General features: G+C 38.2%; 1 protein-coding gene across 2 annotated transcripts in view; it reads right to left on the bottom strand.

Moving 5' to 3' along the window:
• The window catches only part of LOC106875813 (E3 ubiquitin-protein ligase TM129), a 22,826-nt gene that overhangs the window by 3,874 nt on the left and 2,515 nt on the right, over positions 1-16,437 (bottom strand). The window contains exons 1-3 of one of the 2 annotated variants that reach the window (XM_014924097.2): positions 12,517-12,786; positions 10,950-11,424; positions 7,018-7,177 (exon numbers count right to left, since the gene is read on the bottom strand). In XM_014924097.2, the coding sequence (XP_014779583.1) occupies positions 7,018-7,177; positions 10,950-11,424; positions 12,517-12,733 (852 nt within the window). In that variant the 5' untranslated portion in view covers positions 12,734-12,786. Of the gene's footprint in view, positions 1-7,017; positions 7,178-10,949; positions 11,425-12,516; positions 12,787-16,437 lie in introns of those variants that run through there. The other variant, XM_052978411.1, reaches the window with a different exon arrangement.

Here is a 16,437-nt window from a genome sequence, read left to right as displayed (position 1 = left end):
TGGATGAGTAATGTCAGTGTGCATACTTGACAGAGTGTAAGTGCCTTGAGAGAAAAGTTGAACCTAAGGAGCATCAGTTGTGGTGTGCAAGAGAGATGATTGCGCTGGTATGGACATGTGGCAAGAATGGATGAGGATAGCTGTGTGAAAAAGTGCCACACACTAGCAGTTGAGGGAACCTGTGGAAGAGGTTGACCCAGGAAGACCTGGGATTAGGTGGTGTAGCATGAGTTTCAAACTTTAGGCCTCACGGAGGCAATGACTATTGACCGGGACCTTTGGAAATATGCAGTACGTGAGAAGACCTGGCAAGCCAAGTGAGATCAAAATCCAAGGCCTCTGCCATGGATGTAGCCAGCCCACTTATGTGTACCTTTCCTTCATTGGACACTAAACTTCGCTTGTGAAGACCTGTTGAGGTAAGTGAAATCGAAATTGAACTAAATTCGATGACTGGCACCCATGCCAATCATCTGCTTCATTGGACATTAAAATCAGCTTGCGAAGACCTGTTGGGACAAGCGAAAGCGAAATCGTGATGGTACCTCTACCAGTGGAGTACTAATGCTAAGAGCACCGTTCGAGCGTGATTGCTGCCAGAGCAGCTGTCTGGCTTCCATGCCAGTAGCATGTAAATAGTACCATTTGAGCGTGATTATTACCAGCGTCGCCTTCCTGGCACTTGTGGCAGTGGCACATGAAAAGACATTTGAGCGAGATCATTGCCAGTGCCACTGGACTGGCTCCTGTGCAGGTGGCAAGTAAAATACACCATTTTGAGCGTGGCTGTTGCCAGTACCGTGTGATTGGCCTTCGTGCGGGTGACACGTAAAAGCATCCATTACAATCTCAGAGTGGTTGGCGTTAGGAAGAGCATCCAGCTGTAGAAACTCTGCCAAATCAGATTGGAGCCTGGTGCAGCCATCCGGTTCACCAGTCCTCAGTCAAATCGTCTAACCCATGCTAGCATGGAAAGCGGACGATAAACGATGATGATGATGATGATATATATATACATATATATATAGATAGATAGATATAATATATACTCTTTTTACTTGTTTCAGTCATTTGACTGCAGCCATGCTGGAGCACCGCCTTTAGTCGAGCATATCGACCCTGGGACTTATTCTTTGTAAGCCTAGTACTTATTCTATCGGTCTCTTTTGCCAAACCGCTAAGTGACGGAGACATAAACACACCAGCATCGGTTGTCAAGCAATGCTAGGAGGACAAACACAGACACACAAACACACACACGCACATATATATATATATATATATATATACATATATATGACGGGCTTCTTTCAGTTTCCGTCTACCAAATCCACTCACAAGGCTTTGGTTGGCCCGAAGCTATAGTAGAAGACACTTGCCCAAGATGCCACGCAGTGGGACTGAACCCGGAACCATGGGGTTGGTAAGCAAGCTACTTACCACACAGCCACTCCTATATATATATCTGTAAATATAATATGTGACAATTATTTGGTAGGCATGATAAAACTCTGAGTTTTGGATGTCGGGGTGGAAACCTATGCCGGCATCTCTTCAGTTATTGGGCCATCGAAAAAAATGCTATGAAAATGACCGTTAAACAAAGGGAAATTACTGTGTGATTGACTGTTATTAAGACAAAAGAGCTATGAGAATGACTGCTAAGTAAGGGGAGAGAGTAAAGGTAAGGGAGTAAAAATGTTCATAGCAATCGCGTAAGTGTGCATGTCCATACATAAACTTGCACGTCCGCACACCCACGTACATGTGCCTATATGTATATACTCATCCACCCTCACTCGAGACACACACTTGCTCACCCACACATTCGCCAAAAAAAATGTAAATATATACATACCCGCATACACGCTCGCACACACACACACACGCACAAAAAGGTTCATACACACGTCTATATATACACATGCACAAAAAAAAAACAGGGCTAAAGACAAAATACAGAAGAATGTGTAAAAAAGTGTAAAAAAATAAGCAATAAGAATAAAAAGTAAAGATGTAAATATGCTCATGGCAAACACGTGGAGCGCATATCCATACATACACATGCACGCACGCACACCCATATACATGTGGCTATGTGCATATGCTCGTTCACACTCGCTTGGAATACATGCATGCACACCCCCACATTCGCCAAAAATAATTTATGCATACACACACGTGCACACAAAAAATGTTCATATATACGTCTATATACGCACACACAAGTACTAGGCTTTAAATAAATAAGTCCTGGGGTCATGTTGTTTCGACTAAAATCTTTCAAGGTGGTGCTCCAGCATGACCACAGTCAAATGACTGAAACAAGTAAAAGAATAAAAGAATACAAAATAATTACCAGCTCAAATATGCTTGAGATATATTTGAACTTGTACAAAAGCCATTCACTGTATTTTGTTGTGGCAAAAATTTCTTGCTCTAGACAAAAGTGTGTAAATACATCAAATGTACATCACTGCTTAGGGCTGTCTCTCCATGTTTTGTTTATGGTGAATCACTGATTAGTGTGGACAATCATTGATCAACAATGGGATTATCATAAGAGAAAATATCTCACATCAGTTCGCAGCACACTGTATCCAGTTTCTGAGGCTGAAGAGGAGATAACCACTCCAAAATGCATGCATCTCACAGTATGGGTAGGTGGTACTGCGAACTCATTTTGTGTATTTACACTGATTTGTGAGGAAATTGCCTCCTTGTCAAAACACCGTGAATGGCTTTGTTATGAGTTCAAATATGCCTCAAGCATATCTGAACTTGTAATACCTTTATATTTATACACATCACTGCTTAATGGTGTACCCCATATATATATATATAAATATATATATATATATATATATATATATAATTGAGTGGATATATGCATGTATATGTATATATGAATGTAACTGTATATCTGTATATACTAGTGTATAGTGCAGTGGTATGCGGTGACTTCTGAGGTTGATCATGCAATAAATATTTGGTGCACATAGCAGAGACATAACCCCACCACTACCACCTTTATTTAAACTTTCTTTTTTTTTATGGAAACTCACATTTTCAGCTATGGAGATTCCGATCCTGAAAAAAAATTGGCGAAAATCGCAACTTCAAAATTTAGCGACATCAATTACAAAGAAGAACTGATAGGAAGGGAAACCAAAACATGCGTTTTTCTGAAAGCATGCCTTCCGTAGTTATTTTATCAAGATAAAAAAGAATCTCACAGGCATTGAAATGTTAGTTATTGAAAAATAGGAAGTGGGGGACAAAAGATTTCATATGCGTTTTTCTTTAAAAGCATGCCTAGTGGAAGCAAAATGGAAACACAGCAAAGTATGAATCTGGATGGGTTTCCTTTGAAACAAAGTAATTATTTTAGCTCAGTTTCCAATGATTTGGACATCTTTGCAATGTGGTTATAAATACATGACCTTCTTAAATTGATTTTTGAGTTATATAAAATTCAACAGACATGCAGTGCACGACTAGCATATCTTGACTGCACGCCACTGGTATAGCGTATATATATATGTGTTCATACATATATGCATATATGTATAGGTTTATATTTATATGTGAGTATTGAGTATGGTGACAGTTTATGTCTTCCTATCTGAAAGTCTGAGATCTTATCTAAATGATCATCCTGAAAATGGTTTAAATGACCATGCCTGCTCCCTGCTGGCTTTTTGCACCAGGCTCAGGACTATAAATTAAGATAAGAACTTGAAAATAGGATTGCTTTGATATTGTTGCACTTAGAAAATCCATTTGCTTATTCACATTCTCTATAAAATCGATTGTTCTTTTTTAAAATATCACTTGATTATCACTTGGTGAACAGGTCATCTTATAGCTTTATTTTGCCTGCTTTTATATATGTTAAAAATTTACCAGAAGATGGGGGATTTTTGCTATGATGTAATCTAAGAATCTCAGAATAACAGTAGCAGCAGGAAGAGAAAGTATTCATATGTAGTTACTGCTTGTTCTGTTTAATAATGTTAATGTGATCTTAGAATATTGCTTAATTGCACAATATATAATCATGCTATTTTCAGTTTAAAAAATATTTTGCAGAAAAGACTTCTAGTTCCTTTTTGAGATAGTTGGGTCTTTTTTTTCTTCTTACTTCCTTTATTAGACTGAAAACTTGAGCCAAAATTCCCTAATGATAATGGAAAATATCACAGGAAACTTCTTTGTGTAACCGTTTTTCAAATCACGGTATGAAACTGAAGTCTATAATGCTGCATAGAATTAGGGAGCATTACATTGTATAGAAATGAACTTTTGTTTTTACAATTTAAACTTTGCATTTTAGTATTTGTGTTCTTCTACTGATACTTGAAATAGTTAAAAAATCTTTTCTATTTATTTGTAGAGATTGTGTTTGAGTTATTGTGTAGCCTAATTCAAATCTGTCCAAGTAGCTGCTCATTTAATGTTTACAGATATTTCACAGATTTAGTGCCTTGTCTCAAATATTGGCTGTGACAATCAGTGTAAAACACTGATTATAGTAAGTCTATCTTTAATGTTTCTATGATACTCCAAAATTTACAACTTAAAACATGGACATCATTTTAAAACTGCAAAGACTGGCACTGTTGAAAGAGATTTTATTGTTAGATTGAGCAGCTCAACTGGTACAATAAAGCTTCTTTGCTGATATGTGTCACATTTTAAAGAAAAACTTTGAGGTAATGGCATTTTACTGGCACTGAGCATATTTGAATGAAGAACTGGCAACTGAGCAGAGATGCAGCAAATATGATTCACTAAAACATTCTGCACAACATCATAGGTCTGGCAATAATGATTTTTAACATGTATGAAATCACAGACTTATAGACGAAGAGAAATGGAGTAAAGTAGTTTTCATGCTTTCATTAAGACTGCAATTCCAAAAGGAAATACAAACTGGATATGTTATCTTTACCCAGAAATAATGCAATAAGGAATACATACATTGAAATAAGTTTCAATTTTACAACTGCATTTCTCAAGCGTATGTTTTTGCAAGCATGTAAAAGTATCTGCATGAGTATGTTAGGTTTCTATACAACTAAGTTGGTTTTAAGCAACAATGCTGGGACAACATAATTTATACCAGTTAATTCATGATAAAATATTTTATATATTTTAAAACTATTATCCCCTTCAAAGATTTTCTATTAAGTTGCTCAACATATCAGAAATAGCAATGAAATTTCCCTCAAATCACATTGTACTATTTAAAATTGGAATGTATGTTTTGATACAGAAGAAAACATGGTGGGAACTCCTTTGATCATAGGCTCACTCAACCAGAACTGACTCGGGGTTAAACAACAACACAGGTAAGATATAGGTAATATTTTGCAAGTAGGTTTCTGTAAGAACTACAGTATGGTGGAGCATATATTCACAGCTTACAGAATGAGCAAATGAATACAAGATGCTTCTATGCATTGCTTTTGTTTACTAAGAATAGGCCTTTGATAGTGTCGAGATGAATGTGGTACGGAAATCTTTGGAAATGCAAGGTGTCAAGGTGCAATATATCAAACTGTTCCGAGATAAAAATCTGAATGCACAACAGATATAGCTCGGCTATCGCCACCAGCAAAAGTTCCAATTGGGAAGGGCATCAAAGAAAATACCATCTCCCCAAAGTTCTTCACTGCATGCCTAGGAATGCTCATCAGGGACACTGACTAGACAGATGGTGTGAACATCAACAGTGAGCTACTAACTCACCCCCAATTGGCAGATGACATGTACTCATCACTAAAACCACCAGAGATCTGCTGTAGACCATGCTGACAGAGCTGAACACTCATGTAGTAAGTTTTAAAATGAACTGCATGGAAACAGACTGCATGTGATCCAAGAAGTAGCACAAGGCCAAATAAAGGTGGGAAGCAACAAAATCATCATGGAATATTTTTACAAAATATTTGAAATGAGAGAATTTGAGAACAGAGCAGAGTGGATGATGTAATCACAGAATACTGAAAGTACAAGTTCCTCTGGGAAGGACACAACGCAAGATTCACAGATAAGTGGACCCATGCAGTTGCCGAGTGGTATCGAAGAGGTCAGAAAAGGATACTTGGAAGACCTCCATGACAATAGGAAGATGATTTAGTTAAGCAATTTGAGACAAGGTGGAAAAGGATAGCACAGTCAAAAAAGAATTGGAAGTATATTGTGATCAGTGATGTGTAACATTTGATAGTCTGGTTGATACAGTGATAATCTACATAATCATTCTAGCTTTGGCAAATTTTAGAACATGGTGTATACTACTCATATTCATATTTGAAACTTTCACAATACAGATGCATACTGCAAAGGAATATACTTATCTTATTCTAATTACACAAATAATATTCACTGTGGACTGGGCTGATGAGTCTTAGAAATGCTGCACAGCAACAATGTGATTTTAAATGGTGAAAATTAATTTCCAATTTTGTTGTACTCCCAGTAATAATTTCACTCTTTGCAATTGAATTTCAACTATTTCGTAGCAAAACTGATTTATCAGAGTAGTCATTATTAAATGCAGTAAAACTGATTTTTGCCAGAAAATGATATGCATTACACACACAGCTTTCACCAAACCATCATATCTACAGTCTAGTCTTTAACTACATATCACAACAATTGCTTGGGGTCATTGTGTTCTTAGGTTTTTACAGATTAATGTGTAACATTTATTGATAGGGACAATCATCATCATCATCACCATTTAATGTCCACTTTTCTATGCTTCAGTGATTCAGACAGACAAATTTTCTACAGTGGATGCCATTCAGTTGCCTATGCTGACCCGTTTCAAAGCAAATTGTGAAATATAATACTTCATAAATTATCAGGCATTAATTAAATTGGCCCCAACATTGTTGCTTGAAAATCTGAAAATAAGTATGTATTTAGCATATGCCCTATGGCTTATGTGCATATATGAGTAAGTAGATAGGTTTAAAGTAGACAGTTCACTTAAACAAAACTTACTGTTTCTGGAGACAAAACATACACAGGATTTTTTTCTACTTCATTTTGAAAAGCAACAAGGAACTGATCACTCAATGACTGATGAATAATGATATTGCGGGCATTCAGGAGAGGAGCTCTTAACTTCCCTCTCAACTCACCATATTCTAAAGAATTTAATCTAAAAAAAAGAAAATTTAAAAAAAAATTGTTATAAATAATTCATTTATTCCATTAGTCTCTCAGAAACTATACAATTCTGCTGTTTTTAAAGAGCAATGTAATGTAGATAAACAAGAGTCGAAAATTCTCACTAGGGACGATAAGGACAACAATAACTCTGAATGAAAATTTGCAGAAGAGACATGAACTTTGCAAACTATTGTGAAGGTAAACATTATTTTAATAATAAGCTCTACATGCCAATCAACTCTTTTCTGTTGCTATTTCTAAGAGTTTGTATGCCCCAGACAAACCTACCAACTAAACATAGCCTCTCTCACAAAGCATTGGTTGGCTTAAGGCTATAGTAGAAGACACTTGCCCAAGTTACTGGGCAGTGGGACTGAACCCAAAACCACATGGTTGCAAAGGGAACTTCTTAACCACAAAGCCAATCCTTATATTCTGTAAATAATAATAATCATAAGCTTATAAGCTTATAATTATTATGTACAGAATTTTCAATCATCACCACTTCTTCATCTAACACACACACACACACACACACACATAACAAAACCTCACTGGATGAAATAGAATATAAATGTATTCGATCTATGCTAACGATGTGCATGAAAAGAAGGGAGTCTCCAGACATATTTTCAGTTTGTAGTCCACTCCAAAGAGACAATACTCAGTTTGCTTTCCCAATAACAGAGCATTTAGCTTCAATATAAAGTAGTCGAAAATTAGGCTAGCAATGTGGTCAAACAAGCCATCTGAGGACTAATTCTCATTTTTTGGTGTATATATATATATGAACATTAAAGTCACGATAATGCTACATATCTTGTGAGAGGGCTAATTAAGACATGAAGTTAAGCATCTCAATATAGAGGAAACAACATAATTCATTCACTGGTTTCTGTCATTGGACAGTGGGAGCCCTTCAAAGGTTTAATCCATCATATTGACCCATGTTTTATTTTCAGTCTAGTAATATATTTTCTTGAACTCTATTTGATCATCGCTATAGATATCTATGAGGGTAAGACCTCTTTCCACAACTGATGATTGCACTGGTATCAAAGAAAATGAGACCTCAAAGGTTTAGTGTCTCCTACAGATATCTATTTTGATATCTTTACATATAGATTATATTGTTTCATGTATATTTAGATGTTTAACTGTTCACAGACATACACACATATAGGTATCAGTGTTACTATGTGGTAAGAAGTTTTCTTCCAAGCCACACAGCTATGGATTCAACCTCACTATGTGGTATGTTGGACAAGTGTCTTCTATTATCACCCTGGGGTGACTAAAGTCTTGTGAGTAGATTTGGTAGATGAAAACTGAAAGAAGCCTATTATATATATCCTCCTCCTCATCATCATCGTTTATCGTCCGCTTTCCATGCTAGCATGGGTTGGACGATTTAACCTACGACTGGTGAACCGGATGGCTGCACCAGGCTCCAATCTGATCTGGCAGAGTTTCTACAGCTGGATACCCTTCCTAACGCCAACCACTCCGAGAGTGTTGTGTGTGCTTTTACGTGCCACCAGCACGAGGGCCAGTCACATGGTACTGGCAACGGCCACGCTCAAAATGGTGTTTTTTACGTACCACCTACACAGGGGCCAAGTCCAGCAGCACTGGCAACGACCTCGCTCGAATGATTTCCTAACGTGCCATCAGTACAAGTTCCAGTAAGATGACGGTGGTAACGATCACGCTCAAATGGTGCTATTTACGTGCTACTGGCACAGAAGCCAGACAGCTGCTCTGGCAATGATCACGCTTGGATAGTGCTGTTAGTGCTCCACTGGCACAGGTGCCAGTCATTAAATATGGTTCAATTACGATTTCGATTTCACTTGCCCCAACAGGTCTTCACAAGCAGAGTTTAGTGTCCAATGAAGGAGAGGTTGACGTGGGTGCCAGTCATCGAATTTGGTTTGATTTCGATTTCAAATTCACTTGCCTCAACAGGTCTTCGCAAGCAGAGTTTAGTGTCCAATGAAGTAGATGCAAATAAGTGAGCTGGCTTCACTTCTGGCAGAGGCCACAGATTATGCTCTCACTTGGCTTACCATGTCTTCTCACATACTGCATATTTTCAAAGGTCCCGGTCACTAGTCATTGCCTCGGTGAGGCCTATTGTTCGAAGGTCGTGCTTCACCACCTAATCCCATGTCTTCCTGGGTCTACCTCTTCCACAGGTTCCCTCAACTGCTAGGGTGTGGCACTTTTTCACACAGCTATCCTCATCCATTCTTGCCACATGTCCATACCAACGCAATCGTCTCTCTTGCACACCACAACTGATACTTCTTAGGTCTAACTTTTCTCTCAAGGTACTTACACTCTGTTGAGTATGCACACTGACATTACACATCCATCGGAGCATACTGGCTTCATTTCTTATGAGCTTACGCATGTCCTCAACAGTCACGGCCCATGTTTCACTGCCATGCTTTAGAGCGACGAGCACCAAGTCGGTATAACCAGCAGAGGTAAGAGCTCTCTAAACTTTGCCCAGGTTATTCTTATTCTAGCAGTTACACTTTCAGCGCACCTTCCCCCACTACTAACTTGGTCACCTAGATAGCAGAAGCTATCAACTACTTCTAGTTTTTCTCCCTGGAATGTGGCAAAGGTTGTTTTCTGCACAGTTTCAGTGTTTATTGTTTCTGAGCATCTGCCACATACAAAAACTATCTTGCTAATTAGCCTTCCTTTGATATTGCTGCACCTCTTATGTGTCCATAGCTTACACTGGGTACATCTTATGGAGTTTCTACCTACGCCTTTTCTACAGATCGAGCAGGGCCATCTACCTGAAGGGGTTTGTGTTTTGTCTGGTATATATATATATATATATATATATATATATATATATCTCAAGGGTGTGTGTTACCAACTCTTTATTTTGACATTATATGATAGTGAGAGTGTCACTGTAAAGTGTCATTGTTTCCAATCTTCCATGGAAGCATTAAAAGAATGATATAAAAATATATAAGTTCATTTTTTGTTGCATTTGTTTTCCATGCTTACACGGGTGAGACAAATATATAATTGCAATGTTGTTTTAGAAGCAGATGCCCTTTCTTCTGCAAACCCTTACTTGTTTCAAGCAAGGAATCTCATATTTCACGTGTTTTCCAGATGATCTGATGACAAGGGAAATGACAACACTGCTTGTTGCTTAGCGATTTTCAGACCAGCACAAATATAATAAATAAACACACACATATGTATATTTATCTTACCATTGTCTCCCTTGCCACCTATGCCTCAAGTCAACTTCACAAGTGTCTCCCTTGCCACTCATGCCTCTGACGCTCTTCCTCTTCCAGTCATTTCAGCATGTGGTAATTGTCTAAGTAAGACATATTTGTTCTTTTCTCCCTCCATTTCTTTCTCTCCTTGTCCATTGTTTCTATAGAAGAGCATATACTTGAAACATAAAAGACTCTTAATTTTTAATGAGCATAAACCTAATATACTGTTTCTCTTTTACCTCATCTTCATGGTTTTAATTGTTATGCATGTACCATATACTGTGTATGAGACAAGCTTCTTTCAATTTCTATCTACCTAATCTACTAACCAGCTTTAGTCATCCTGAGACTAAACTAGAATACACTTGCCCAATGTGCCAAATAGCAGAACTAAACCCAAAACCATGTTGTTGGGAATGCACTTAAAATTAAGTTTTCAAAGAAAATATTTAAAAAATAACAGCAAATTTAGATAAAAAGGTCATTTGTATGTCTTACCTGATAGTAAAGGGTTTAATAGCTGCATTGTTGGGTATAATGTTAATGTTAAGGTACTGAACAATAGACATTGATTCATAAGACATTTGATGTTCTTCACTGCTAGCAAGGCTAAGATGAATATCATTTTGATGAGCGATATACACATGGTATGTAGAAGTTTTCATAACCCAAGAATCAGTTACAATTACTCGACGTGCCATTGAACCTGATGTAAATTTATCTGGTCTCCGAAATTCCACATTAATGGAGGAAGCAATATCATGCCAAGATGAACCATTTTCTGTTAACAGTTGCAACTGTTTAGCTACAGGGTGTTGATCCCAGTTATTTAATGACCAGTAGTAAAATAGGGTAAGAGTAGCAATTGGGAAGCTAGTGGCCAGAATCAAATATATCATCCATCCTGACGTTAAATCGTCCAAGTCAAAATGAAGACGGCTATCCACCAAACAGCTCAGCCCAACATAATATCCTGAAAAGATTGTTAGAAAAATGGCAGCTTTATATATTACAAATGTCTAAAGAATTCATGAGATAGACAACAATATTTCCTTTTTGTTTCCTTGAACAACAAACTAAAAGAATCTTCGACATAACATCAGAATTTAGTAGTTATTTCTAAATATCTCACACAATGCCAAAGAAAGAGTCTCCAGGTGGTCGCATGATCAGCTAGAAGTAGCAACCAAATAGTCTTCAAATTAGATTCTTACTATTAAAAAAAAAAAAACGGTAGAACACACTGCATAATATAGTTGTTGATAGACTGTGTCTGAAAAAGACGGGATGGTCACGGTTGGAATTCTTTTCATCATAACTCTACTCGATCTGGGCTAATCAACAACAATACCGTTTATGGTAACAAGCTTTTGTTCAAGTGAAATAAACACGATTTCAGCATTGCAAATCATTGAACAACTTGTCAATTTCCTGTAAACTGGGTTATTTAGAATCGTATTTGTGCTTATCTTATCTGCTTTGCTGCCCAATAAATGATCAAAGATTAATCACTAGAATTCAAGGAAATTTGTGGTGTCTGTATCATCAACAGTCATTTAAAGAAAGAATAAGGCATAGGAAATGTTTAGTATACTGCTTCGAATAACTGATAGGATACGAATAAAGAATGTTTTATGTACATAAAAAGATCAACAATTCTTCGCACTAAAGTTTAGTTTTTCAACAGTAATTTGCTACATGGACAAAAATGATAATAGAAAAATAATTGCAAAACTTATTATTATATATTAATTCTTTTCCTGATGAAAATTATAAATTTTTCGGGAAGACACGTCCGTTTATTATACTCTGTACACATTCATTTTCTCTTTACCATTATCCTCTACAGATAAAATTAAACTGACTTTAATTTCCTTATTTTTTGAGTGTGTACTTGGTTCTGTGTGTTTATATTTACTGTAAAATAAATAAAAACTTAAGGGCAACCCGAAACTTCACGGCAATACTGGACTACACCAAATGCAACTGCAAAAATATTTCATGATTATGTATGCGAATGGAAATTAGCTCTGAAAACAAAATAAAAGGAATCGAAATATCTTACCAAGTGGTAAGATAGAATGAATGACCAATGTTATCGATGTCCTACGTTGATGGTAGATTATAAAGTGAAGATCTTGGCTGCCTAAATAGTTTGAAAACACATTCTGGATAGAGAATCCTGCTGAAACTAATTCAGATGGTGGTGCGATAACACAAATTGCAAAAAAGCAATATAACAGTGTATATAATAAAAATACAGTTGTTACTTCTTCTTCCATCCGATGAGATTTAATAAAAAAAAACGTAGCTAAGATTAAGCGGTGAAAGTAATTTTAGTCCCTTATTTTAAAAAATGCCTCCAATAAAACAGAAGTATTTCCTTATTTCAACAAATTAACTTTCAAATAACATTACACAAAACTGATATTTTCAACAACTTTCTCATAAATTAAACTCTTATAAAAATTATAAAAAATAAAACATCATTCTTCTGTATTATACTGCGTGAAAAGGGATATGTTTTAGCATTTTCCAGAGCGTTCTTTAAATTTAAACGCTCTGGAAGATGAGAGGGTTTATAAAAATAAGTGGTATAATTGTAGACTTTTGCGCAAATTTTTTTAAATAATTTCAATGTAGAGACCTGGGAGGTTCCAAACTAACGGTGACCCACGGCACGTCGGCTCGTCGCCAAGATGGCAGACTCATCATCCGACTATTTTGCGGAGGACCCACACCCGCCCAGAAGAGCCCTTAACCTGTTACAACACTTATCAGAAGAAACTAGACTGCCAAGCATCGGAACGGGTCCCTGTATGCCTCCGATCAACGAGAAATCAGCTTACGCTACAAAATTTGTGTTGCTATATGAAATGTACACTCCTTTGCCCCAGGGCAATCACTCTGCTGTCCCTCCCGAGAGCTATCCTGCTACATCACCCTGGCAGGACTCTGTGAGACACTCTGGCCTAGTTGTGGTGAATTCATCGCAAGTGACCATTGCTTCATCTGGAACGGCTCCGAGGACTGGATTGGCCTCTGCGACGTGACACTGGCCATGCCCAAGCGCGTCCACAAGTCACTCATTGACTGGAACCCGGTGAGTGACCGTTTATTGTCCGCCTGTTTTCTCTATCGGTACGGGAAGATGACTATCATCGTTGCCTATGTCCCTACAGATGTTGCAGAGAACACTGTCAAGGATGTCTACTACGACTAGCTCCAACAAGTTTTAGAACAAACCCCATCCCACGACATCACGATCATCCTGACAGACGCCAATGCTACCATCTCTTCTTCCGTCGGGTTCCCTTCAGCTGACCCACTCTGGATTCAACCCACTGGCACAATCTTTATCGACCCATTCCCTAATGGCAATGGTAATTACCTACTTCTATGCTGCTACAACAATCTCTTTATCGCCAGAAATTGTTTTCCTTGCAAATTTATCCGTCACTGGATTTGGTACAGTCCGGACGGCTACACCAGGAAGGCAATCAACCACATCATCATCTCTCGCAGCTGGAGGTCACCTGTCACTGACTGCTGGATCTACAGAGGAACTTAATTGCTGGCTGCGACAGTCACGCTGAAGTTGCGAGCAGACCCCGCCACCGAGTACCAGCCCCACCCTGACTCATCCTGTCTCTGTGATCCCCACATCACCTCAACATTCGCGTGCTCTCTCACCAATCGCTTCAGCACCCTGGCATCAGCCAGTTCCCAGTTTAAGACAGCCCTGGTGAAGAATACCAGTGGCAACGTCATCACCATGAAAACTGCCCACCTTGAACGCTGGAAGCAGCACTTCAGCCGTCTTCTTCATCACCCATTTGTTCCACTCGATAACCAACACTGTAGACACAGCTACAACCAACGACACTTGAGACTCGATCCTGTCATCCCTGATGAAATTAGTGTCCCTCTGAAGAAGCTCAACAACCGCAAAGACCCTGAAATTTGCACCATCACAGCGGAGATATTGAAGACGGACAGAGAAAACATGATCCAGTGACTCACTCATATCATCAACCATGTATGGGTATCAGAGCTTGTAAAAATTAACACTTCCTTTTCCAAGCCTAGATTCGAAACCGAATCTAAGAATTCTCGGTCGTTCAAACCACCACGATCAACAGGCGCGAAAACAGGTTTTCTTTGTCCTGTCAAAAAGTGATGAATGATCTGCATGTCGGAGATAGATAATGAAAACAATGTCACAGTTTAAACCTGAGAAAAGTCTTGCATAGTTTTGCTGTTCTGCTAACAGATTGTTGTCTTTGTAATGTGCGAGTCAGTTGGTTGATTTCTTTTTCTGAAATCCAAGCTTATCCAGACTGACAGGCATTTACTTACAAAACTAAGTGCTCCAATTATTATTGGTACAAATGTAAATTTCTAATCCGGATATAGAAGCTGGAGATTTCGAAGCAGTTGTCCATAGTTATCTTCTTTCTCTTTGATTTTCAAAGAGATGTTCACATCAGCAGGACAGCTGGCCTCAATGACGGTACATACTTTTTCTTGTCTGTCCCATACGACAATACCCGGCATGTTATGCTTACACTTGACAGATGTTTTGATGAGAATATTCCACCAGTATTCCTTGCACAACGCCCAAACTGATTTGAATTTTATGACTCAGCGAACGTCAATACCGCATTTCAAAACACCTTCAGTATAATCTGGGCTGCAAGTGAAGCATCAGTACCACGCAAACGCTCTAATAAAACCCAAAGTGCAACTTGGGAGAGTTCAGCAGTTCGACTTCACAAGAAAGATCGTCATGATGCTGAACAGGAATATAGACTGCATAGAACAGAAGAGAATAGAAGAAGGCGCAATTATCGTCCAACCATCTCAAGCAAGTGACATAAAAGCAGTACTTGACTTTGAGCAACCAGCCCTCACAGCAAAGTGTCCTGGAAATATGTACGTTCGAAGCAGAGACTTCACTCTCCAGTTGGCCCTCTTTACAATCCCCACACGGGTCGGACCACTGATGATTCCAAAGAATGCGCTGAACTTATTGCTGAATGCTATACTGGCATTTTACTGTTGAAAATCCAAATATACCTTCTCCATCATCTATGACATCAAATTCTATAACATCTGTGAAATTTACACCTGCAATGCCACCTCAAGAATAAGTGCAACTGTACCTCTCCTTGTCTTGATGATGTTACATATCTGCTTCTCTAATGTAGCGGGTTCTTTCTTTTACTCCAGCTTCTTCTTCCTTAATATCTGTGTCACTCCAGAGCAGTGGAAAATTGCTAGTGTTATTCTCCTGTTCAAAAAGGGTGATCGCACATCACCTGTCAACTACCGTCCAGTCAGTCTTACTAGCTGTGTCACCAAACTGATGGTGTCTTTTTGTCAGAGGAACACTCTGGAACTTCTGGAGCTCTCACAGCTTTATTCAACCCTCACAATTTGGATTTATCCCTTACTCCAGCTGCTGCAGTCACCTCATCGAGTTTCTTAAGGACATCACCCAAATTACTGATGGCGGCCCATGGGTAGATGTTATCTATCTGACTTTGTTAAAACCTTCAATTCTGTGACACATAAACGACTCTCTGCTGTAGGAACGATAATGGAGTCAGTGTCAAAATGAAAAGAACTACAGAAAAACTATTTCCCTGGGATATTCTCTTTGTAATGCCTATACTATTAGAAACAATTATTCTGTTCTCAGTTGTAAGGGTAAGAATACAACTTTTCTCACTCTATAAAAGTATATAGCTCACACTGAGTGTGTGCGTGTGTTTGTTAGAGTGTATATGCATGCGTGTCAGGGGTTTTATAAGGGTGACAAAGTGATTTAAAAAGAGGCACATGAAAGACACTTTATTTTAATAGCGTACTTTTCTGTTAGTAAATGTTTTTTCGTACACACATACACACACACAGATGCATAGACTCAGTTAATGCGGGGTGGGGGTTAAAAATTCAAATTACAAATATATTGCTGTTTAAA

Source organism: Octopus bimaculoides, chromosome 2, assembly GCF_001194135.2.
Source record: "Octopus bimaculoides isolate UCB-OBI-ISO-001 chromosome 2, ASM119413v2, whole genome shotgun sequence".
Lineage (NCBI taxonomy): Eukaryota > Metazoa > Mollusca > Cephalopoda > Octopoda > Octopodidae > Octopus > Octopus bimaculoides.
The sequence above is the reverse complement of the archived record's forward strand: the minus strand, read 5'-3'. Positions and strand labels throughout refer to the sequence as shown.